Source organism: Pteropus alecto, unplaced genomic scaffold (genome assembly GCF_000325575.1).
Source record: "Pteropus alecto unplaced genomic scaffold, ASM32557v1 scaffold98, whole genome shotgun sequence".
In the NCBI taxonomy this organism is placed as follows: Eukaryota; Metazoa; Chordata; class Mammalia; order Chiroptera; family Pteropodidae; genus Pteropus; species Pteropus alecto.
Genome location: NW_006443570.1, coordinates 18,640,404 through 18,667,304, shown reverse-complemented (window position 1 = coordinate 18,667,304; position 26,901 = coordinate 18,640,404). Strand labels below are relative to the sequence as shown.

General features: G+C 33.6%; 1 protein-coding gene across 2 annotated transcripts in view; it reads left to right on the top strand.

The window, feature by feature from the left end:
- NF1 (neurofibromin 1) overlaps positions 1 to 26,901 on the top strand; it is a 210,654-nt gene that overhangs the window by 114,305 nt on the left and 69,448 nt on the right. For both annotated transcript variants that reach the window (XM_015599200.2, XM_006924984.3), the window contains 5 exons: positions 840 to 998; positions 1,768 to 1,865; positions 3,094 to 3,240; positions 5,196 to 5,342; positions 8,205 to 8,315. In XM_015599200.2, coding sequence (XP_015454686.1) covers positions 840 to 998; positions 1,768 to 1,865; positions 3,094 to 3,240; positions 5,196 to 5,342; positions 8,205 to 8,315 — 662 coding nt within the window. The remainder of the gene's footprint in view (positions 1 to 839; positions 999 to 1,767; positions 1,866 to 3,093; positions 3,241 to 5,195; positions 5,343 to 8,204; positions 8,316 to 26,901) is intronic.

Genomic DNA, 26,901 nt, shown 5'->3' with positions numbered 1-26,901 from the left:
TAGAATGTTTTATAAAGAGAAAAAGAGAAAATAAAACCATTTTAAACATTAGGCTCACATTGTTTTTCATCGTGGGCAACCATTTCTTGCATTTTTAACTTTTTTATATATATAATTTGACAGAATTATAAATTGAGATACATAAAGGGGTTTCCTCTTCTGCTGGTGGGATCCTTTTTTTCTTTTAGGTCCCAAGAATTCCATTTCTTCCATGGTTTAAATAATAGGTAGATCTTTATATTATAAAGCATTCTGATGAAGAAAAGGAACTGTCAGTAACGTTACTTGTAAGTAAGTTTTTTCTCTCGATAGGAATCTAAGAAAACTAAGTTTTGTTTTGTATATGGCAACCATTTTGCTCAAGAAATTCAGTTGTACCTGATACACAACAAAACGTAAGTATGTACTATTAGGTATTAGATTGTTTAAGAGGCGTGCTTCTTGGTCTTATGATGTCTGTTAAACTTAGTAAAATATGATAATCTTTGTGTGAAAACTTGGTCTGTTTTTGTTACTCATCAAACATGCGGTATAAAATAATGATACAATTAAGATCTTTTTTCAGGTCTACACAACTCATCTGTGAGATTTTTCTTTTTTTTCTTTTTTCTTTTTTTTTAGATACCTTCATTATGTTTTAAAATAGTGGAGGTCAAGAATTGAGGATAAACTTTATTTACTGATTTTTTGGGAGTAGGAAAAAATAGTAATGTGTTGTTCATGAAGATTAGTCTTTGATTCAGAGTTTTTATGCAAAGTTTAACCATCAAGCTCTTTTCTTCCTATTTCCTTGTTTTAATTAAAACCGTAAATTCAGTTCTCAACTCCTTGTTTTTTAGGTAGTTAGCCAACGTTTCCCTCAGAACAGCATCGGTGCAGTAGGAAGTGCCATGTTCCTCAGATTTATCAATCCTGCCATTGTCTCACCATATGAAGCAGGGATTTTAGATAAAAAGCCACCACCTAGAATCGAAAGGGGCTTGAAGTTAATGTCAAAGGTGAAGAGTTATTTTGCTAATCTGTTTTAAATTCTTTTAACTAAATCTTCAGTTTTTCATATTCATTGTCCTTTCTCTTAAATTTATTTTTAATATGCCTTATAGTTTTCACTTGCATGCTTTTGTTTTATTTTTATTTGTATTACAAAGGAATTCATTGGACTTCTAACTGATGGGTCTTATTATCCTGAGAAAATATTAGCAAATGTCTTCTGAAAATAATTTTCTGTGTAATCATTTGGAAATTCTGAAATGAAAACCAAAATTGATGCTGTACGATTTTTTTGTTAAAAAGACATTTAAATTTTTCAGTATGTGGACATGGTTCCATAGTGTAGTGGTTAGCACGTCTGCTTTACACACTGAAGGTTCTGGGTTCACACCCCAGTGGAGCCACGGTCCATGGTCTACTGCCATGCCACCCTGAACAAGCTTGACGTCCAATCTCGGAAGCTAAGCAGGATCAGGCCTGGTTAGTACTTGGATGGGAGACCACCTAGGAAGACCAGGTGCTGTAAGCATAAATAACAAAATAAAAAAATTTCAATATGTATTTTTATATGTGAAAATATGTGTACATATAATAATTACATTTATATTTGGATAAGAATAGAAACAGTATCTAGTATTTTATAGAATGAGGAATAATTGATGTTAACCACCAGTAGAAATTATATTGATGAGAAAATTTGTTTTTTAAAGAACATACAAATGTGTTGATTTCATACAGTAAATAATTTGATTCTTTATAACTTGTTATATTGTTTAGATACTTCAGAGTATAGCCAATCATGTTCTCTTCACAAAAGAAGAGCATATGCGACCTTTTAATGATTTTGTGAAAAGCAACTTTGATGCAGCACGGAGGTAAGCAGCCTGCCACTTAGTTGATTGCTCTGTTTGAATCTCATATTTTTAATTTCACTTAAGTTCATATACTTAGTATACATGAAGCTCCTGTGTAGGTGTTTTCTTTTCCCTACCTAGGTCAAGAACATAATTAATCTTATTTTATTTTACTGTAAAAGACAGTGATGAAGTAAATCCTTACTTGTTTTTTGGTAGTGATTACCTTATTTGCAAACCAGGTGAGATTTTTGACATATTGCTAAAATAAAGGATTTGAAGTTGCTAAAATATGGAGGAGAAGAAGGAAATGATTCGTTTAGTACAAACTGAAGTCAAAATGGTACAGATAATGCATAATAACATATAATCACAATTTTTTACGTTAGAATATTTTTGATACTTCACTCGGCAGTATATCTACTAAAATGTTACTCTTTAAACCAAATAATGCAGATGCTTAAGATTTTGCATGAGTAACTTGAACTTTTATGATTTTGGAAAACTTGAGGTCTGTTAGGTTTCCATAACTAACTAGTTGCTTTTTATTTATTTCTCTGAGTGTTTATTTGTAAACTGGGGATTATACAGTATTTTCCTGTCTGAGTTGATTTTAGAGAAGTGAAAGATAATTTATAAGAAAGTGCTTTATAAATGTAAATTAATGTCTAGAATTCTACTTTTCATGCAATGTGAATCTATTGGATCTGACTCATAGTCAAGATCAGCTAACTTGAACAACTCTCTTCTCCAGTTTTTCATTATGATTTATGTTAATTTCTTTGAACCTGGAGTTTAAAAGGTGTAAGCCATATTGCACTGCAAGCCATATTGGAAAGAAAGTGAATGTTAGCACAGGATTCATATTCTAGCAGATTGATTGACTATCCATAGAAAGTTAAGAGAACAAAGGTTCTGATCGTGGCTCTGACCTAACAGGTGATATAACTTTTGTCTTGTCTGGGCCTCATTTCCTTATCTGTAAAGAACAGCCTTCTCTCCAGAGCCTCATCTAAATTTCGTTGTCTGGCTTCAGAGCCTACTCTGAAGCTGAAGCCAGGTATTAGAAATGGAAGACCAACTTTGTCCTTGTCTCTTCTTGTTTCATTTAATGACAGTCACATGTGTGAATAAGTCCTGCATATTTGTAATCTGTTATTTCACAAAGTTACTTTATATAAATGTAATTCAAACATGTATATGAGTGTATCTGGTTTTTAAAATTCTAATGATTTTGCATTTTTTTAAGATTTTTCCTTGACATAGCATCTGATTGTCCTACAAGTGATGCAGTAAATCATAGTCTTTCCTTCATCAGTGATGGCAATGTGCTTGCTTTACATCGTCTACTCTGGAACAATCAAGAGAAAATTGGCCAGTATCTTTCTAGCAACAGGTAAGAGTACCCAGTCATGGGCATATTGAAAACTATCAGTTTAAATTTCTATTAAGTAAATTATTGGTTATGAATAATGCCTTTTACTTTACACCTTCTTAGAATTATAATTATGGTTTGGAAAAATAAATGCAGAAATGTAGACTCTTTTTAAACATATATAGGCAAAAGGTTAAGTCATATTAAATGATCAATAAGTCTAGGTGTTACTTTTTTTTTTTTTTTAAATATTAAGCTAAGAAATCACAAATCAGCCCTTTGGCTTTTTTTGGTTTGCAAACTGTCAAATAGAGAAGTTTAAATTTACTAGAAGATCAGAAGAGTATTGGCATCTGAATCTGAAGAGCAGCTAATTCTTAGGAATTTAATAATTAAAACATTGCCAATGTTTTAATTTTATAATAATTCCATTTGTGCTACTCTTAAGTACATGCAAATAAAGCTTTATGTAGAAAATACTCAATAATTGTAAATCATCTCTTTGAGGATTGTTTCATTAGCTGTTTTTAGTTGGTCTTTTGTAGCCCAAATCATCTACTATCTTTTCTAGTTATGTATATTTGTAAAGGGCCCAAATTCCTGGGTATGAGGAGTTCTCTTACAAAGATAAAGTGAGTCCAGATTATTTTTAAATGCCAATAAAAATGGTTTGCTCATTCATGGGAAAGGTGGAAGACTATAAAACTAAGGCTAACTAATAACTAATTAGATGGGAGTTTTAGAGAGAGAGCATTTTAATCTTTTATGAATTGTTAGTGGATTGAAGTAAACCTCGGCATGACTGATGTGTCTTAAAGTAGAAGGATGAAGATGCTTTATCTATGTGACACTAAAATAAACTGTAATTTTAAAATGTATTCACTTCTGTTATATAATTTACATACATATTCATGTCGATTAACGCTAGAGAGTTTTTTTGGGGGTGGTTAAAAAATACACACATTTTAAACTCAAAAAATATAGACTGCAATATAACACAGATCCACCTAGCTTTAACTTTATTTATTTTACTATATTACTTCAGATCTCTACAACATTTTATTTCTTGGGGAAAAAAGATATTTTCTCTATGTAACTGAAAAAATAAGGAAATTATAAGTATACATAACATAGTTTTGTGTGTTTCAAAATTTCACAGAAGTGACATATTGAGTGTAGTCTCCTTAAACGATATCTGTTTTTATTTAACTTATGTTAGCATTTCATCGAATGACTATCACAATTTATTTTTGCATTTCCTAATTGATGGATACTTAGGATTGTTTCCTGTTTTTCACTATTTTAGTAGTGATGTAATAAATATTCTTCATACTATCTCCTTGCATATTACCTAAGGGTGTAATTGCCGAGTTCTGTAATTGCAGCCTCAACTTTACTAGATACTGACACATTGCTTTACAAAGTATACACGCTAATTTGCACTTCGACCAGCACTATGTGAGAGTACCTCTTTATCCACATCTGCACCAAAATTGGCCTTAGCAAACCATGATTTTTGCCAACTTGATGTTTGTGAAATAGTATCTTGTTATTCATAAATAGCTTTAAATATTTGTTATTGAAAATCTATATTTACCCTGGTTAAGCAGAAGTATGATATCAGAGACAGTATGTCCAACTCCTAAATAATAGTTTCTCAGAATAGATTCTTTTCATCATGAGAAAAAGTGGATCAGAAGGTTAGTTTTACTTATTGCCTTTTTAATGGTAATGGATTAAGAATATTGGGGGGGAAAAAAGATTTTTTTATGTAAATTTTGTAGTTTGGGGGGTGGTCATATTTTAAGAGATGTCTCAGTGATACTTTGTAACCCCTAAGATCTATTTGTGCTATTCACAAGTCAATAGGAACCCCTAGCTGACAATAAAAAGAAATGCAGCAAATGACAATCTAAAGAAATGTGTACTGCTAAATGTGAACTGCTACTTTTTTCTAAGTAGTTTGCTATATCTAGGGATCACAAAGCTGTTGGAAGACGACCTTTTGATAAGATGGCAACACTTCTTGCATACCTGGGTCCTCCAGAGCACAAACCTGTGGCAGATACACACTGGTCCAGCCTTAACCTTACCAGTTCAAAGTTTGAAGAATTTATGACTAGGTAAAGTACCTGATTGCTTTCTTTTTGGTTGAGGTGCAAGGTTTACTGCTGGGCCATTTGTTAGATATGCTTGTATTTTTGATAGGATTATCAAGAAAGATGTATCTAATAGCCAAATTGCCATGTTTTGGGATTTAGCTTTTCTCTTACCTTATATATTGTTGAAATATGGTTTGTTTCATAGTTGATTTTCTTTAAAAAAAACTAATAGTATCTTATTGTATAATATTTTGTAACATTGCTCTGAGGTGCTTTTTCATTAATACTTATCAGCGAGAGTGGATAAGATTATTGTCATATTATAAAGAAATGTAACTCAAAATGAATAACTAATAACTAATTAGATGTGCCCAAGAGTCCACATCTAATTCATAAGTCCTTTGATTTTAAGTGCCTAACTCCTTATACCACACTATAACATTTTTCAGAACCCTCCTAAAAGTAAATGGTATTTAGATTGCAGCTCAGAAAATGTAGTATATTTCAATATTCTATAAAAATCCTGTGGACATTTGTTTTGAATCTCATTTAGAGGGATTTAGTTTCAGAGCTAAAAAACCCTTGTTAGACATTCACCTCTATGATGTTACAGTGAGGGTAGTGCTGAATCCTTTAGTCTTTAAGGTACCTTTTATAGTATTTTACACTTAGTAAATGCTTCATAGTGACTATGGATTAAGAGTTTTGTTCATAATATGTGCCAGAGGCAGAAAGAAAATACCAGAATCTGACATTCAAAAGTTAATTTACATTAAAGATTTACATATAACATGCTTTTGCGTTGTGCCTGTTATTAATTGTAGTTCCCCCTTTTTTGCGGTTTTGCTTTCCACAGTTTTAGTTAAACCACAGTCAAAAGTGGTTTGAAAATAGTAAATAAAAATTGCAGAAATAAACAATTCATAAATTTTAAATTGTGCATTGTTCTGAGTAGCATAATTAAATTTCGTGCCATCCTGCCCAGGACATAAAATCATTTCTTTGTATGTACTACCTGATGGTTAGTTACTTAGTAGCCTTCTCATTTATCAGATTGATCATTGTGGTATTGTAGTGCTTGTACTCAAGTAATCCTTATTTTACTTAATAATGAACACAAATCCATTTATATAATTTTTATTATAGTATGTTGTTATAATTGCTCTATTTTATTAGTAGTAATTGTTCTTAATCTCTTAGTGTACCTGATTTATAAATTAAACTTTATCATAGGTATTTATGTATAGGAAAAAAACAATGTATTTAGGGTTCGGTACTGTTCGTGGTTTCAGGCATCCACTGGGAGTCATGGAATGTATCCCTTGCAGATGAGGGGGAACTACTGTAGGTCACTTTTCTACAAATGATTCCAATTCTTTGATATTATTTTAAAAGATATGAATATAAAACAATCCCTTTTACAGCTTAATTTTTATCTTTAGCACTATTACATTTTTCTCATTGTTTATTCCTGTGCAATTGAATTTTCCATACAACATTTTCATATTACATAAATGAAAATTACATAGTACAAGAATGTAAAACCATTTTTTATTCAACATTATTGAGGATGTCCTAGCCATTTTTTAATTTTTCTAAGAAAACTTCTTTATTATTCCTTTTATCTAAGACCTTACCTTTCCTTACAAAACAATCTTCTGTGCTTTTGAAAACTAGATGATCTAATAATGTGTAAGATACTTTGAACAGTATCTGGTATATATATAAAATGTTTAATAGATGTTAGGTATTATTTTTGCTCTCTTCCAAGTTCCCACTAATGCTCTTTAAGTCCTACTTTTCTTTTTAAAAAAGTGAAAGTAGCTTTATAATTTTCTGAACTATAAAAATTAAAATGTTAAATTATTCAAAACGTAGCTGTCTAAAGAAGAAAGTAAAATATTCTCAGTTATTCTACTTCTTAGATAAAATTCAGTTAACATTTGGTAGATACTCTTCCAGTAATTTATCTATATTCATATGTACCTATTTCCCTTATCAAATTATATCTAGGTTGTTTCCATTAATAATAATGCAAATGCCGACCTGGTACCAGCAACTGAGATAATACAACTTCTCTTCTCCCCTATGTCCCCAGACACGAGACATGTAGAAATACTGGGTAAAAGAAAATATATTTTAAAAATAAAATACTTTTAAAATACATAGCTGGAAGATAATTTCTGAGGAAATTAACTAGCATACAGTAAATATAGAGAGATAAAGAAATGGAAAATATGAAATAGATTAACATGCAAATGATTGAAAAGGTCTAGCATGTCTAGTAGGTGTTTTAGAAATACAGCTTAGAATTGTAAAGAGGTAATATTTGAAGAGACGGCAGATGAGAATTTTTCAGGGTTGATGAATAACAAATCTTCAGGTTAAAGATGCACACAAAGTGTTGAGTAGAATATATAAAAATTAAACCATACTTTTTTAGAAATATATTTAAATACATATGGGAATTTAATAGATGATAAAAGTGGTATTCAGAATCAGGGAGATTAGGATAGACTTTTAATAAATGGTGCTCGCACAACTGAATAACCATCTGGAAAAGATGCTTATAAGCATTCATGAGAATAAACTCCATGAAGTAGAAAATATGGGCAAAGGAAAGTCTTTCTTACTCATTTAAAATCAATAAACCATAGAACAAAAAGTTGATAAACTGAACTCTTAAAAAATAAAGACTTAAAAAACTTCTATCTAGGAAAAAAGTACTGTGATTAAAAACAATTCTGTGATTAATATCCCTCTCCAGTAGTTTTCTTAGGATCATCCTAAGAACCACACTGTGCAGTTCAGAGTAACACCTTGAAATTTTTGGTACATGTTGCCAAATTGTCCTTCAGGAAGCACGTTGGTTTTTTCTTTCAGGCATCAAGTACATGAAAAAGAAGAGTTCAAGGCTTTGAAAACGTTAAGTATTTTCTACCAAGCTGGGACTTCCAAAGCTGGGAATCCTATATTTTATTATGTTGCACGGAGGTAAGATATACTATGTTTTAGTTTCTCTTAACAGAATTTTAAAAATAATAGCAAATATAGAGAGACAGCAAGTTTGATTTTTCCTATTTGACTTTACCGAAATTAAAAACAAGTTTACCTGGGAGAATATAGCTGGGTAAAGAGCCCTTCTGTCCCAAAATGATGCTCATTATATTAGAAATTGCTTTTCATACTACTTATTTCATATTGACTTCTATTTCCTACATCATATTTTTAATACTGTCTACAGTGGATTAATTAGCAAGACTAAAAAATCACAAAGAATCTTTTGTTTTTAGGTGTATTCTGATTAAATAATATCCACGACATGATAATCAGGAACTTGTTTTTAAAGTAGAAACGAAACTATAAGAGTCTCTTTCTGAGAACTTTTAATAATATTCTGTATAAGACAGCATGAGGTTTATTTAACGAATAATTCAGAGAAGCTGTGGGAAATTTCTATAAAGATGGCGTAGACGACAGCCTAGAAAATTGATTTTGTGTGTCGATGCTGTCTTTGATTAAGGCTAGTTCTTGGAAAGCCTTTTTGTAAATGCTGTGAGCTCTTCCTTAACAATAGGTATGATGTTTGCATTGCTTTCCCTGCTGCTGTTTTTCTTTCTTGTCTCATTCTGCCTGCCTTTTGAGAACTCATTTGTGACATTTGGTCAGTGATACTTCTTCCCATTTATTGTGCCATAAATTCATGGTAATTGAACCTTAGAGACAATGTGATATAGTAGACCACAGGCTTTGGAATCTCAAGGACTGTTTAGTCTTAGTTCTGCTATTCACTAGCTGTAGGAATTAATCTTTATTTTTTTTTTTTAAATTAAATCTATTGGGATGAAATTGGTTAACAAAATCATGTAGGTTTCAAGTATACAGTTCAATAATGTATCATATATGTATTGTGTATTCATCACCCAAAGTTAAATTTCCTTCTGTCACCATATATTTGACCCCTCTTCCCCTATCCACCTTCCTGCTCCTGGAATTAATCTTTCTGAGTTTCTGACTTTAACATAAATTGAGGAATTATATCAGTAGGCTTAATGACCGTGGGTGGCAAAGACTTGGCAGTGTATAGGAATGGAGATTGAGAAATAGAAGAAGTGAAGAAAGGAAGGTAGAAGGCGGGAAATTCTTTTAATCAGATGATCCAGATAGCATTAAGACCAAGAATTCCTAAGAACTGGGGTATACAGTATCAAGAAAGTATAGAATTTTGTGTTTATTCTTAGTCCTCTGCTTTAACAACTCTGAGTACACAGACATCTCTTCACCTTCCTATTGAAGTCTTCTCTCCAACTTTGATCTCAGTTGCTATTTCTAAATTGCCTAAGATTTTAATATTTTTTGCAATTGAAATGAACCATGATTGTATTGCAACCCTAACCTTTAATACAAACAGTGTATTTCAACTTTCCCTATTTTGTTTGAGTAATTAAAAGTGAAACAGTGGTGAGAGAGAGATGTGTGTCCTCCTCCCCCTTTAAATTCTTGTTAGTTTATAACTAGCAAAGATTTCTGGAAAACCTCAAAGCAGAGTGGTTCTTTTTTTCAGGACCAGAACCTGTAAGATTATTTTCCTTATCTGCAGTGATCTAGAAAAGGCCAGGGGAAAGTAGAATGGGCTTGATGCAGTTACCTTCTGTGGGATTAAATCACCACAATTTCCAGGAAACCTATATAATAGGGTGACTTCAGAGTGCTGAGGATTCCCAGCTTTACTGCTTATTAGCTGCATAATCTTAGACAAGTTAATTTTTCTGAATCTTTCTTGTTAAAAAAAAAAAAAGAGAGAGAGAGAGAGAGATGCTTTTAAAAACCATGTTGACCTGCCTCTCCCATGAAGAATTTCGTGACCTGCAAAATTCTGTACAGAGTATCTTTGAGAGTTTTTGTTTTTCAATATGACTGCCAATTTCAGATTTTTAATCCTTTCAGTTTCTTACTTAGACTAACTAGAGCTCTTCCTGGCCTCCATTTTCACCTGCTATGGAGCCTTAGCTCCAGGACAGATGAGCACACAGTAGCACAGAGCAGAGAGAGGCCTTGTCTCTCTACTGTACAAGTCCAGAAGAATATAGTGAGGACCTTGTCTCTATACAGCTGACTTTGTCAAAGAGCACTTGGGTTTGACTTCTTTTGATATCTTGTTTCTGTGCCTTAAACTACCGTGAATTAGTTAAAGTCTTTTGAGCTGTGGATTCCAATCTCATTACAGATAGTCCACAGACATTTGAAACTTAAAATGTCCAAAACATAATTCAGTGTATATTCATATCAACTTCACACAATAATTTTTCTCAGTAGCACTGCCATCCTTCCCATTCTAGAAACCCAAATCATAAAATTCTTTCTTCCTTCATCTTCCTCATTATCAGTTACCAAGTTTTAATTTAAGCAGTGAGATCTTGGCAAGTTGTTTTAGTTAGCCTTTTATTTCAAAGATGTCATTCTTATTTTCTCAAGTGGCAAGTTGTTTTAGTTAGCCTTTTATTGCAAAGAAGTCATTCTTATTTTCTCAAGAAGGTAGGCCTCAGGAAACACATGAATTAAAGCAGATCCTGCCGTTGTGGCCAGAGCTAGCTGGCTGTCAGTTCTAGAACTGATTTATGCTCTTTGACTCTCTCTTGGCTTTATGTTCAACTCTACATCATGATTTTCTTCTTTTTGTATCCTTTTCGCTTTAGCCCCAGCTAGTAATTCTTCATTACTTCAGTATTACACACTTCAAATTCCAGAAAGAGTATATGGTTCAGCTTACAAATATCTCCATTTGGCAAAACCTTTAATGCTGGGTGCTGGCCAACCAGTAGATTTCTGGCTGCCTCTTAAGTGAAGCATATGCTCTTAGCCTAGCAGTCTTATAATTCAAAATGACCACCTAGTACTATTCCTTCATCAGGGGCTGTCCTTAGGTGTGTGTTTTAATTTTGTTTATCTTTTTAATTGGATTTTAATGGTTTAATATTACTTTTAGGTACCTTGTAAATGTCTTTTGAAATCATTTTTCCCACTGCCATCACTGAGACTCTCGTATTAGCTCTTATCTGTACTAATGCAGCATTATACTCATACTCCCTAATCCCCAGATAACTACTTCCAGGTCATCTTGACATTGCTTCTGGAGGCAGTTTCCAGTACAAATCTAATCTTGTCTCTGAATGTGTTAAATAGAACCATTGACTTCCCATATAAAGTCCAGGTTCTGTAATCAGGCATGCAAGTGGCTCCATAATTTTGACCTAATTTAGTTTTGAGTTTTGAATCTTTTCCTGCTATTCCCTCCCACATACTTATGTTCATGTAGTCGTTAAAATACCATAAATACAAGAGCAGTGGTTACAGCATTGTTTATAGTGACTAAAGAAAAAAGAAAACAATGTAACTTCATTTCAAAAGGAGAATTCTTGATAAATGATTATAAGTCTATATTATGAAGTTATATGCTGTGTGTTAAATTTTATTTTGCTTGTTACACATTATAAAAATAAAATTCAAACTTGTGTAAATCAAAAGGAATATCAGTTGGCACATGTACCTAAGAAAATGAGTTGGACAGGCTTCTTGCATGACTACATGCAGAACTTTGAACAGTGTCATCAGGATATCTGTTTTCTCTGTCTCTTGACTGCTTTCTTTGGCTTGATTTTATCCTAAGAAGCTCTTCCTAAGCTATGACCAGCTGTGGTTTGTGTTCTCTCAGCTTAACAACCCCAGTGGAAAAACAATTCTTTCCTAGTAGTTAAAGCCAAGGCATGAGTCTTATTAGCTTGGCTTAAGTCATCTGCCAGTTCCTGAGACAATCACTATGGCAAGGAAGGTAGAATTTGATGATTGTCTAGGCCTGAAGCTGGAGCTCAGCAGTGAAGCCTGTCCTACTCAAATTTCATGAACCAAAAGGAGGGTTACGAGGACAGGATTTCCCAAAAGAAAATTGAATTGCCGATGCCAGAATGAGGAAAAATGGATTCTGAGCAGGCAAAAGTAACAGAGTCCTCTGATGCAGCTTTTAAGAGACCCAGAGGATGATTCTGACATTTATCATACAAGATACAGAGTATTATGGGGGTAGGGGATGCACATGAGTATAATATATATGTTATTGTGAAATGTGTGAAAATATGTGATTAAGCTATTCACAGTGCTTATCTCGGGAGTAGGATTGGTGGAGATAGAGGACCAGTTATAATATTTCTGATATCTCTGTACTGTTTTACATGTTTCCAAGAGCACATATTATTTTTGTAAGAGTAATTAAAAATATAAAACCTAAAAGTTACAATGCCGAGCTTTCTGCTTAGGAATATTGAATACCTGGCAACTGCATTTTGGGAGATGGTAGTAGTAATAATTGCTAACATTTACTCAGTGTTTTCTCTGCATCAGACAAACTGTACATGTTATATAATTTTTCATTGAACCCTCACAATAACCTTCTGAGGTATTATTAGTGACAATGATTGACATATGTCTAAACTGAAGTTTAGGGATATTGTTAGTCATTCCCAAACCTTGTTATCAGAATGACCTGGAGAATTCAAAGAAACATATCCCTGGCCCTACGTTGGGCTGCCAAATTAAAATCTGAGAGGTAGAGCCTAATCTGCATATTTAACAGGTACCTCAAGTGATTCACTTACAGTCAATTTATTACCAAAGTTTAGGAGTTCCACTGGATCACATATTTAATTCATGGTAGCATAACTAGTAAAGAGTCAGAGTTGGGTTTCAAATCTTAATAACTGCTCTATTAATAACATGATTATTATCACTGCAAAAATTTTATACTAGGTTTTTGAGTTAAATTAACCTTTGTAGAGCAGCCAGAAAATCACCAGCAGTTATGAGATATAATTTTGTAGGGAAGAGTTTTGAATTCTAGGCATCTGATTTACAAATGACTCTTTGAAACACAAGACAAAGGTTTACTCAAAGCAAGATGATCTTTTCATTGGAGCAGTTATATTATTCATGACAAAGGTTAGCAGAATAGGCACCTTTTTTTACTATAACAACATGTTATTATTACACATTCATGAAATATGGTGACACAAATATGTGTGTTGTTTTATAGAGCACTGGAGTTTCTGGTCATTAGATTAGCACTGTTTTGTCTTTAATAAACAATAAAATACAAAAGCAACACACATTACTCCTCACCTCTTATCCCTCTCTCTCTCTCTCACACACACAGAGGCATACTTTGGTTAAACATCACCCACATAATTTCCTTTTTTACACCTTTAATGTAAAAATCTTATTTTCAATTCAATTTTGCAAACATTGGTATTTTGCATTTTTTTAGTATTTATAAGGAAGGAAACCCTATTAAGGTAATAGGCTTACACAATCAAAATTTGCAAATAACCAAATTAAACTAGGACAATGATAATTTCCTAAGAAGTTGAAATTTTGATTTTCCTAGTGTGCTTGTTGTCATTCAGCAGATGTTAAAGAACTGAAATGAGTAGGAATGTAAACAGTTCAAGTTCACTTTACCCTGAGTGCACACAAGACAGCAAAAATATAATGTAAAAAAGAAAGAATGCTGTCCATTGGATTCAGTGTAGTGCCACCACATTTCATAGTCATTGTATTCATAGTCGTGGCTATCTTTGAGGTCATTGCTGTTTTCAGAGTTATCTTGGGATTCGAGATTGTCTTAGAATTTGGGTTCGTCTTAGAATTCAGGGTTGTTTGGAGATTTGGAGTTGTCTTGGAATTTGGAGTGGTCTGAGAATTCAGACTCACCTTGGGATGCGAGGCTGTCATAGAACTTGTGGTCACGAATGTTAAGAGTTGTCCCCGAAGTATTATCAACAAACAGAAAGAACAAGCTGATGAGTTGTAGCTTGAGCATCATTTTCCTGTTTCAAAATAATTATAGCTATTTAATCTAACACTGAATCACAAACAAATTTCAGAACTAGTTTTTTTAAAAGAGGAGAAAAATGAAGGAACCTTCTTCCCAGTTCTGGGGAAACACCAACCTTTTATTTAAGAAATTTCATAATTTTTAAGATAGAAGGAAATTTAGAAGTGATCAAAATCAACCTCTGCATTTTACAGATGGGCTCAGATGAAGAGCATAATTTGCCTGAGAATGCATATCTAAAAATGACAAGAACTAGAACTTGAGTCCGAGTCTTAGTCTAATGTTTTTAATTTTTTTATTTTATTTACATCAAGAGTTTATTAAGGGAAATTATATACGAGGCATGTTTTGGGCAGCATGAGTCTCCTCTGTGCGGTGCCTTTTGGCAGGCGCTAAGGAATTATATAGAAAAGGGCAAGGTAGGATAGGAATAGTGGTGCATGACTCACCCCAGGTGAGGGGAAATGCCTTATCATATTTGTCCAGGGCAGGCAACAACCAGGACAGGGGAGTAGTAAATCAGATAGTCCCTGAGGAGATTTACTATAGGAAGCAGTCTCTATTCTGGCTTGGAACTAGCTGGATCTAGCTCCAGGGTCTGGCAGCAGTCACATCATGGAAGAGAGCCTTCGCCATATCAGAGATGCTGCTTCTTCCTTTTTTTTTTTTTTTTTTTTAAATTTTTTTTTTTGTCACGCATAAATACATTGGTTAGACATTTATATAGTTTATGGAATGACCACAGTGATTGCTTTTTCTCTCCTCTGGTTCTACACCTAGCCATTACATTACTGCTGACTGTATTCCCTATGCCATGCTCCCCACCCCCATGACCATCTATCAACTACTAATTTGTACTTCTTTAACTCTTCACCCCTTTCTCACAGCCCTCTGGTGTTTTATTAGATGTGAACGGTGAAGACATAGTATACACATACACCGTTTTTTAATTAAGGGTAATTTTCTTTTATACTGTATTCAAACCTAGGGGCTTTGGCATATTTGAGGTAATGTAGCTAGCTCATGTTGAACATGGTTAACTATTCCTTTTAAAAAAAATAAATAACTTAAGGCTCAAACTTAATTTTAGAAATCTAATATATACTAAAAGTTACATTTAATTCTAATATGTAATTGAGAAAATTTCGATTTAACATTTGGTATTTTTTTTCTTTGAAGATTAAGAATTCAGGCTTTCTCTAGTGTCCCATAGGGATCTTAATTTCTTTCTCACTGTGTGCTATTTAAATATAATTAGTGAAGAAGTCACATTTTCTAAACTTGACCTGCCATTTGCTCTTTGAAAATATCCTACTGAGTATTTTCTAAACAACTGGTGTAAACAGATGAACTTTGGCAGAGATCAAGGAATTCAAGTAAAGTCTTCTAAAATCTACTTGCTTATTTAAAGAACCCAGTGAATGCCACTTCGTTATTTCTCTTATCTGTATACATTAGTGAATTTCTTCACTGAATTGACTAACTAGAGGAATATGCTATTTTGCTTGCTGTGATTATCATGAGTTAAAATCAAGTTAGTATGTTAGAGATAGATGTCTATTTTTTTTCCTAAAGCATTTTACATACATGTTTATAAGGTAGTTTCTGGCCATGGTTATCTTAAAGTATTAAAAGAATTCAGGAATATAGTATTCCAGGAGTTTAATTGCTGATAAAATAACCTATTAGAAAGGTTAAACTTTATTAATATAAAACTAAATAAGAAAAGGATTACATATGAAAGTGATATTTTCCTACTACATTTATAAAATTTTTTTAATACATTAAACCACTAACATTAAAGCACTTTAAATTCTTTAAAGGAATTTTGTCTTTTGAGCACTCCTTTTCTTTGATAACTAGCACACAGGGAAGTTGGGTTATATTGTGCTAATGTTTTCATCACATTGGCCAGCATTCTTTAAAAATTTCAGGGCTCTTAACAATGGTGTTGACATAGAAGGAAATTACTACATAAATGGCAGAAGTACAAGTCGGTACATGTTCCTCACTTGTTTTACTTTGCTTTGGAGTTTTTCTCCTAAATGAATAGAACCAGTGCTTGCTAAATCTTATTTATTTGAGATATGTATAGAACCTCACTTAACTAGAGAGTAGTCCGATCAGACCTAAGAAGTAAACATAAAAAGCCTCTTAGCAACTAGAGTAGATACTATAAATCAGAATTCTAAGATAAAGCACAGATAACTATTGGTGCTTCAAACACCTCAGTCTCAACTTATTTAAAATTCAGCATTTTCCGTTTCCTATTCTTCTGCTTAGGTATATTCTGCTCATAATCTCTTTCTCAGTTAATTGCATCATTACCTAGCCAAATGGCTCTACAATCTTGAATTTCTCATTATCTTCTTTTTCTTACTGATTTTAAGCTACCCAGGCCTCTTGTTGATAATGAAATAAAATTTAAAATCCTGAACTCTCCAGCATTCAAATGCTCCCAAATGAACAAAAATCATTTGCCATCATCCACACTTTTAAGTATCTCCCACTTCTGTACTTTGTGCAGTCTCCCCCACCTGCCCAAAGTACTTCTTCCTCCTTCACAATTCTGTTCTTTCTTCAAGATCTAACTCTAATGGCAGCATCTTTGATGTGAGCCTTCCCTAATTCTGTTCTTCTGATCAGTCATTTTAGGACTTCATGTTCCAGAGCACTTAACAGTGTCTATTTTTTACTATAGATGTATCATAAATTTTTTTCTACCATAATTCTGTCTGTCTTGTGGTCAGGCGCTATCTCTTATTTTTATAATCCCTCTACCTGCTAGCACATTGAGTGCTTGTACAAGATAGTACACAATAAACATTGGAATTGATTGAAATATCTTTGTTTCTTCATGTCTGAGGGTTGATATCATTAATAATGTCTAAAATAATGAGACATATGGTTTTTTGCAATTTTCTCTGCATCATAAGCATAAATTTGCAAGTCACATGCCTGAATTTAAGTTCCATCTCTACTTCTATCTACTGTTTTGAGAGGATTTCTTCCTTTCTGTAATGTAGATCATAATGTACATACATAATGTACATTCGTAATCCCTTACTTATAATTCTGAAATCCAAAATTTTCTGAAAACAAAGTTTTGTTAAAAAAAAAGTTTGGCACCAAAACTTACTTGGCGGAAACACCTAACCTACATTGGTGTGAGGCTTTCATCGTTTTTATTATTATTATCTGTATTTGTTCCACTTATTGTGGATATTAATATGTCACTGCAGAAATGTTAATGAGGTTGATTCTGAGGTGCTGTCTCAAATTCCGCTGGAGTGTTATGTAATACACAACAAGGCTAAGACTTATATTTGAGTTTTTCCTGTTCTTCTGGGCACATCACCATACCACTACTAACATCCTTATAGATAGGTGGTGCCATGTGGCTGAGATCTGGTCACTATAATGTAGGTTTCATTTTCAGGCCTAGTGTTTAACTTCTCACCAGTCTTCCATTCTTGCTCTTTTCTGTCAATACCTACTAGAAACAGGGCTCAGTAGGGTGTCTCCAAGACCCTAGAAGGTGGTAGAACTACTGGATGGCATGATATAAGAGAGAAATTAACTTTTATTGTCTGAGCCAGTGATATTTTGGGGTTGTTTATGACAGAAATTAGTCTATGCTGACTAATCCAACTATATGCTGGATAACTTGCCTTTGCCTCTTCAAATCTGCTCCCTCTTCTCCTCCCTGCTCTGTACTCTGAGAGGCTGCCTTGTGCAGATGATGTCTTTGGGCTTTTTTCCTCACTGGCTTCCAGTTGGCCCATAGGGAACACAAGCAGGAGGTTGGAGGGAAGAAAGAGAGTAAGGTCAGATATGTATTCTCTTGGCTCCCTTCTTGAGGTTCACTGTGAGCTGCCGGTAGTTTCAAAGATAGTTTTTGTGCAGCCATGATCTCTGTTTCTGGTTTCTCGTAGCTGCCCTCTGCCCTCACTTCTTCAGGTCTAGTGTCTCGCTATCTTGTAGTTTCCCTAAACCCTTCCCTCTACTTTATGTATAATCTCTAATATCCCAATTTGAGTGGCTACCTATTTCCTGCTGGAAATTTAGCTACTACAAACAGTATGTACATTCTATCATCTTCTGAACAATTCTGAATTCAGAAATATATCTTGCCCCGAGAGTTTCAGATAAGGGACTGTGGATCTGTATCAAGGTCATATGTTTAACATGAGTGTTAATTATATTTGTATGGCATTCAGTAGAGTACCCAACACATGGTAAGTATTTGATAAATAGTAGCCATGATTAGTTTAAGAATAGCAACTATGTTGTTAATTTTCTACCTAGGAAATCTAAATTTCTCATGTTTAGAGCTGGAGCTTTGGAACTAGTGAGCAATTATAAGAACAGTATTTCTCTTTACATACTTACATTACCTTTAATTGACCTACTGGGTATTTTTTAGGTGTTTCTAAAACTTTCTACTTACCTTCACATGTCGATTCTTTCAAAACTCTTTAAGAAAGTAGAGAAAAGTGATCTCATTTATAAAATCATCTGAATGCTCATAAATTTCATATAGCAATTTCTTGAGAATTTCAAGTTGTGGTACCTAGAAACAGGTCCAATTTTCCCTTCCCTAACTTTTCTCTTTGGTCTTTGGGTTTTTGTCTCATGAAGAGGACACTTGACTCTTTTCTTCAGTGGCAGTTACACAAACACTGTTGGCAATGGAAGCACTTACTGCTTTTTAGAAAACCCTCTGTAAGTACTATGCTAGGTCTGTGTTCATTTTACCTGTGCCTTATGTCTCTTAGACTTTTGAAATTTATGTATTTGATTGGTTCTGAAAGCAGTTCAGGTTTTTAGGATTAAAATTCTTACCATGCTACTAGTGGGTTTTTACCTGTATGTAAAAGTAGAACATTTAAAACAATTAAGTAGTACGTAGCAGCATGTGGTTTTTTAGTGTGAATAATTACTTTTCAATAAACTGCAGTTGACCCTTGAACAACTCAAGGGACACTGACGTGCTGCGCAGTCAAAAATTTGAATATAACTTTGACTCCCCGAAAACTTAACTACCGTTGTCCCTCGGTTCCTGTGGGGGATGGGTTCCAGGACCCCACGTGGATACCAAAATTTGCGGATACTCAAGCCTCTTGTACTTTACATAATGTTTTCAAGGTTCATGGATGTTTTAGCACCAGTACTTTATTCCTTTTTGTAGCTAAATAATTAATATTCCATTGTATGGCTATACTACATTTTGTTTATCCATTCATCTGCTAATGGATATTATTTCCATTTTTGGTTTTTATGAATAATGCAGCGGTGAGCATTCATGTACAAGTTTTTGTGTGAATAAGTTTATTTGCTTAGTTATGTATCTTAGGAGCAGAATTGCTGAGTCATATGGTAACTTGATGTTTAATCTTCTGAGGAACTGCCAAACTTTTCCAAAGCAGCTTTATCATTTTACATTCCCACTAGCAGTGTATTAGAGTTCTGATTTCTCACATCCCCACCCAACACCTACTCTCGTCTATCTTTTTAGACAAATTTTGATAAATACCTCTTTACTAAACCATTACAAGTCTTATTACTACTTGACAGTGACCATGTTGAAGTATCTTTATCTTTTTTTTAAAATTGAGTTATAATTGACATATGTTATATTGGTTTCAGGTGTACAACATAATGATTCGACATTTGTATATATTGAAGAATGATCACAATAAGTCTAGGTAACATCCACCACCACACAGTTATAAATTTTTTTTCCCATGATGAGAACTTTAAAGATTTACCATCTTAGCAACTTTCAAATATACAATACAGTATAGTTAACTATAGTCATCACACTATTACATCCCAAAGACTTACTTATTTTATAATGAGAAATTCATACCTTTTGACCACCTTCATCTGCCCCTCCCCCACCCCCCATCACCACCACCGCTACACTCTGGCAACTACCAATCTGTTTTCTTTATCTATGAGTTCTATTTGTTGGCTTTTGGAGTTTTTTTAGATTCCACATATAAGTGAGATCATACAGTATTTCTCTTTCTCTGTTTGATTTATTTCACTTAGCATAATGCCCTCAAGGTCCATCCATGTTGTTGCAGATGGCAAAACTTTCTTCTTTTTATGGCTGAATAATATTCTGTTGCAGTTGTGTACCACATTTTCTTTATCCATTCATCCATTGATGAACATGTAGGTTGCTTCCATGTCTTGGCTTTTAAAGTAATGCTGCAGTGAACATGGGGGTTCACAGAATATAATTTGTCTTTTCACCTATTGGACTTTTAGCTCCTAGGTCTTAGATATCTTCAGTGGATACACAGAGAATTGTAGAGTATGTGACATTTCATAGAATACTTACTAAGTGAACCGAGCTTTTGTTTTATATATGTGATCATTTTGTGATAGTGTTAAAACTAATCACCACTTTTAATTGTAGATACACACAACTAGTTGGAAGGAAGATTTGATTTAATAAGAGTTATTTGAATTGGAGTTCTGAATTGGGTCAAAAAATTTCTTGAATGGTTTTATTTTCTGTGATGCTTAGTTTATAGAAGTTTAGTGGCCTTCTGTGTTAGTGAAACAAGGGTTTGGTTTACTCATCAAAGATTGATACATACTGAAAAATCTGGTGGTTGATACATACTGAAAAATCTGGTGGTTATGGCTTCACATGTACTACAGTAAAAGACAGTAAGTGGCTGCAGTCCCATCTATTACTATGGAAAAACAGTTGTTTTTTTTAATCAGCTGTGGTTCACTGCTTTCAGTATAAGTATATAATCCTTGAAAAGAAATAATCCTGAGATATACTTATGAGATTTGATTATATAAAACAACATAGAAAAATTCTAAAACAAGCATCTAAGAATAAATACATCCAAGTGAATATCGTTCCCTTCTGAAGAGTCACTGTTAGAGGTGATGTACCTACTTCAAATTCTGCTGCCTTTGAGCATAACATTATAGGGAAATAAGTTTTTGGAAGTACTGTCCAATGAAGCATCTTTTTTTTTAAGCATGGTAGGAAAATTTTTATACTTGAAATTTTTTGACAAGGCAAAATATTGAGTTTAATAATACTATTTTTTGTTTAAAATGAGTTTTTTCTTGAGTGAATTATTAGCTGGTCCTTAGTAATATTTGAAAGGAGGGGCCCCAAATATGTTTTCAGTAATGACATCCTCTTTGGAATAAGAGTTTAATGACTCAAACATGAGTGCTTTGAAGAAAAATACAGAAATTTAGATGTATCATGGTGTGATATTTATGTTTAAGGTTAAAATCAGTTTATAGTCAACACATAGTTAATATATGAATATGCTTTACTGGTTTCAGGTGACTCCTTGATCCTTTGGTTAATTTTTACATGTTTTAAAGATACTTTAGCTTTTATAGTATGTCTCTAAGTTCATTCATATTTAATGTCCTGCAGCGTTTGTTGTTGTTGTTTTTTTTTTAATTTAATGTCAGGATAAGAGACCTAATACTTCATCCATGTATACTTTGTTAAAGCAAGGAAGATTTTATGTCATCATTGTGGAAAAGCCATACCATGTGGAAATATTAGAGCCTTTAAATAGATGAAATAATTTTTAAGCATTTATTTGCTTTCTTTAATTATTTGTCATTGATGTGAGGAATGAGGAAATACGGCAGAGTTGCTGATGTTTAAGTAATAGAACTGGTAAATGGATGTGGCCGTGTGCCAGTTACTCTTATACTATACAGTATCTCAGATGCAACAGTGGTTGCTGAGGCTTCGGTTGGCAAACAAGGGCCTTCCTGGTGGTTATTGTGGTGTGTGGCATCCTTATTTTCCCTTAGCAATGTTTTTTAATTTCTCGATGAAAAGCCATTAAATCTTACTTTATTTTCTGTTGAGGCAAGCATTTGACATGCATTTGAACTCAGCCTTCCAGAGTGTTCAGTTCGTTTGTTTGAACTGTGACTATGGGCAACAAAATAACAAAGTGAAAAACTACATTTTCTAATATTGAGTATTTCGTCAGATTTATTTGATATTTGGCCTCGAGATGCCCATGTGAAATATTCAGATATCTGATTTTTTGCTGAGAAATCATATTTCCCATGGGATAAATAACAAACCCTAAACTAACTATTTGAAGTATAACTAAAGAAAGCAGATACATGGAGATACTGTACCACTATGGGTTCAGTCATTTACATTTCCAATCATGTTAATTATCTAAGAATCTCTTATACAGGGATGGGCAGTAATCTTTAACCTATTTCACATTTAGAAAAAAAAGTGCTACTCACTGCCAGCGTTAATTTAATTTTGCATAAACATGCTCTTTGAGGCTGAAGCAAATCTGACTAGTTTTCAATATGAAAATAAAATATGAAAACTGTTCTTGGAGTTATATCTAAACAGAACTTGTCTCTAATCCTAATGTAACAAAAATCTGTACATAAATCTGATTCATCAGATGAATCTTCGGCTAACAACTGTTTGAGAATGATGAACATCATACATAGGAATGCTATGTTTTCTAGGATTTGACATTTTCAGTGATCTAGAATTACTATATTTTGTAAATAGAATACCACTACTAAAAATAGAATGCTATAAATAGAACGATGTCATTTGTTTCCAAAGACTATCGATATACTAGAGCAGAGCGAAAATAATAATAATAAAAGCGAGATATTTCGTGGCAAAGTTATAACTGTAATCCGCAAGTTATCTCAGGGTAAGCGCTGCAGCAGCAAGCACCGCCAGCAAGTATTCTTGAGGCAAACAGGAAATAGGTTACAATATTTATGTAGCATCTACAAAGTGCTTTAATATACATAATTTAATGTATATTTTTGCCAGAGGACATCTCTAATCACTTGCACAAGATAACACAGGTAATAGATGACAAAACCTTATTTCATGCTCTATTTAACCTCAGTGTACTTTAAATATACTTAGAATTATTTTGATCAAAAAAACTATACAGTTTTGCTGTGTTTATTAATGTATTTGTGTATGTTTAATTTCTGTGCTTTGATCTCATCAGTAATTTCCAACAAATTCAGACTATCAGGCCACAATTTATGGAAAAGATAAATGGAAATATAGAGAGAGAAAGAAAGAGAGAGTGCATGAGCGAGTACACACGCACGCGCACAAGTATCTCAACTGGTTCCTAAACATGCTAAACAGTTGGGGCTGTGAAACCAAAATGGCATTTCTTAAAAGTTGAGCTTCTTAAAAATCTCACTTTGTACCACAGTTTTTCAAAGTGTGAAGCAAACTAATCTGTTTAACACATTATTAACACCTTGAGATGGCATTTGTTTTGTTTCCCTGACTAATTTCTGTTGAGCAGTCTACTTGTACTAAATTATTCACAGGTATCAGAATTAACCTTTCTCTGGAATTGTTCCAAAGGTAACTCCCCACTGCCCACAACTAATTTCTTATTAACAAATACCAGCCTAGCCAAATCCTCGTTCCTCCTTTTCTGTGATCTCTTTTTTCTCTGGACTGTGAAGTTATGACTGACCTAATAGAAGAAACTTAGACTCTAGAATAAAACTTGGAGGTTTGACTCAACCTGTCTTAGGTAGATCATTGTTAGCTCACCAATCACATCTTTGATCTGTGTTAATTCTTTTATTTTTAAATTCAGATCAATATGGTCAAAAAAACTAAACTTCTAGGAGAAAGTGATATCTAAACTGAAATTGAAAGGATGAATAAGGGTTTGCCAGGGGAACAAGAGGAAGAAGAGTAGATATGCAGCATCTTTGAAAGACTGGTGGCAAGAGAGAGCATGGTGAATTAGAGGGACAGAAAGGCGTTTTGTTTGAACTAAATAGTATGAGGGAGCATGAAAATTTTAAGGTGATACTGTAAAGAGAAGCAAGGCCTGATCATAGAGTAAGCCATATTAAGAGTTTAGGTTTTATTCTGAGACATGGGAAATTATTGAAAGTTTGTTGTTGTTGTTGTTGTTTTTGTCGTTGTTTTGGGGAGGGCATTGTTTTGCTTTTAAAGGAGAGAAAAGAGCTTGTTTAGTTAGATTTGTTGGGGAACAATTCTGAGAGCAATTGGCATGTAAAGCTAAAGTAAGCTAATACAATATAGATGTGCTTCCAAGAATTCTGATAGTGCTATTCTATCTCTGATTTTTACTTCATGAGACCCTCTGGTTTCTTTTTTTTTTTTTTAATTTTTAAAATTATTTTAGATTTGTACTTCTTCATACCTTCACCTTTTTCACCTAGCCCTCCAGCTCCCCTCCTCTCTGGCAATCACCAGTTTGTTTTCTGTGAGTCTTTTTGTTTAGTTTGTTCATTTATTTTGTTCCTTAGGTTTCACATATAAGTGAAATCATATGGTATTTATCTTTCTCTGTCTGACTTATTTCACTCAGCATAATACCCTCTAGATCCATCCATGTTGCAAATGGTAAGATTTCAGTTTTTGAATGGCTGAGTAATAGTCCATCGTATATATGTACCATAATTTCTTTATCCAGTCGTCTATTGATGGGCACTTAGGTTACTTCCATATCTTGGCTATTGTGAATAATACTGCCGTGAACATAGGGGTGCATAGATCTTTACGAACTAGTGTTTTGGTTTTCTTTGGATAAATACCCAGAAGTGCAATTGCTTAGTCAAAAGGTAGTTCTATTTTTGATTTTTTGAGGAACCTCCATACAGTTTTCCATAGTGGCTGTACCAGTTTGCAACCCCACCACCAGTGTATGAGAGTGTCATTTTCTCCACATTCTCTCCAACATTTGTTGTTGTTTTTTCTTTTTTTGATTTATTGATGATAACCAATCTAATAGGTGCGAGATGATATATCATTATGGTTTTAATTTGCATTTCTCTGATGATTAGTGACCATGAGCATCTTTTCATGTGTCTTTTGGCCATCTGTATGTCCTCTTTGGAGAAATACCTATTCAGGTCTTCAGCCTATTTTTTAATTGGATTATTTGTGGGGTTTTTTGTTGTAGTTGTATGAGTTCTTTATAAATTTTGGATACTAACTTCTTGTCAGATATATGATCGGCAAATGTCTTCTTCCATTCAGTTGGATGTCTTTTCGTTTTGTTGATGGTTTCCTTTGACCCTCTAGTTTCTTGACTACCCCTATCTGTTCATAGTTCATTTTACATCTCATTTTCTTGTTTTCCTACTCAACCTAAATCCCTTGGACTGTTGTTCCAGTAGAACAGCAGTTTCTTAGATCTCTTCCATTTTTCAAGGACAAAGCAGGTAGTAAAACATACTTGCCATACAGTATTAACATTTTGGTGTATTTCTCTTTTTTTATAGATCTATAATATGTATGCCTATATCCTATAATTTGTGCTTTTCTTTCTAATATTTGCATTTTCCACATTTCCAGCTTTAATATTTTTATTGGACACGATGTTCTTGTCAGTGGATCATTTATTTAACCAATTTCCCAATGATAGATATTTAGCATTGTTTCCATTTCCCTTGCTGTTAGAAAGAATGCTGTGATTTACCTAGAATTTACTACATTAAAAGTTCAAATATTTTAGGTTTTCAATCATTGCTGTGTTGCCCCTCTCCACCATAGCTGATGTAATTAATTAAGAGTATGCAGATTATAACCTACTGAATGAGGAGTCACCAGCCACCCACACAAGGTCATCAGGTAGCTCCCTCAGCATCCCAGTTCCCACTTTGGGAAACCTGGGATCTTTTTTATTGAAGGCCCAGTTTCAGTACACTCACACAAAGAAAATATAAAGTCACAAGATTTATTACTTACAAATCCCAGAAGTGCGCCGAGGGTAGGACAGTTGGCTGTCCCAGGTCACGAGTGAATGGAGGAGCAAGCACCTATTATAAGGTGGTTGGTTGCAGACTTAACTCTAAGTGTTCATTTTAAAAGGTATCCCAGGAAAAGCAAAGTGGGAGCTTGTGGTGGGAATCCTAAATTTGGGTCCTTATTTAAATATCCAGATTGTGTATATACAGGGTTGTCATACTATGAAATGCCTAAGAGCAACTCAGAATAGCTGTTTTCTCATCACAGTTGCCAGGTGCTGTCCAAAAGAGTTACTAGTATGTAAATGTGGCTACCTTCCCCAGCACTGATTTTTATTAATTTTTAAAAAATTGCTTGCTGATTTAATGAGAATGGCATCACATTTTATTTCTCAGTTGTCACGTGGTTGACCATATTCCCATTGATAATTATCAATCACCATGCTTCCTGTCTTTTTAACATTCTGTTTGTGTCTTTCGCCCACTTATCCATTGGGAATCTAAGTGTTTTCTTATTTTTGTGAGCTTTGATTAACAATCTCCTTTATGGTATTCTCTTTGAGTATTTTTGTAAGGCTCGTTTCAGCATAAAGAAATTTGAGAGTTTTGTATAGACAAATGTATTGATGATTTCTTTGTGTGTTTTTTCTTTTTCTCATTAAAAAAAAACCTTCCACCCAAAAATGTATAAATATTTTCAAATCCTTCTGTTGGGTTTAAGACTTTCTTTTTTCACGTTATCTTTTTTGGTTTGCTCTGTAGGCGTAGCACATGATGTGAGTGTTAAATGCAACTGTTTTCCAATTTTCTCAGTATTGTTATTGAATCTTTCCCTTCCTTTTTGATTTGTGATCTTTTTTCTTGCTAAAGTTAATGTTTGAGAACTTACTATGAGGTAAGCACTGTTTTGTAGCACTAAGCATTTTCTAT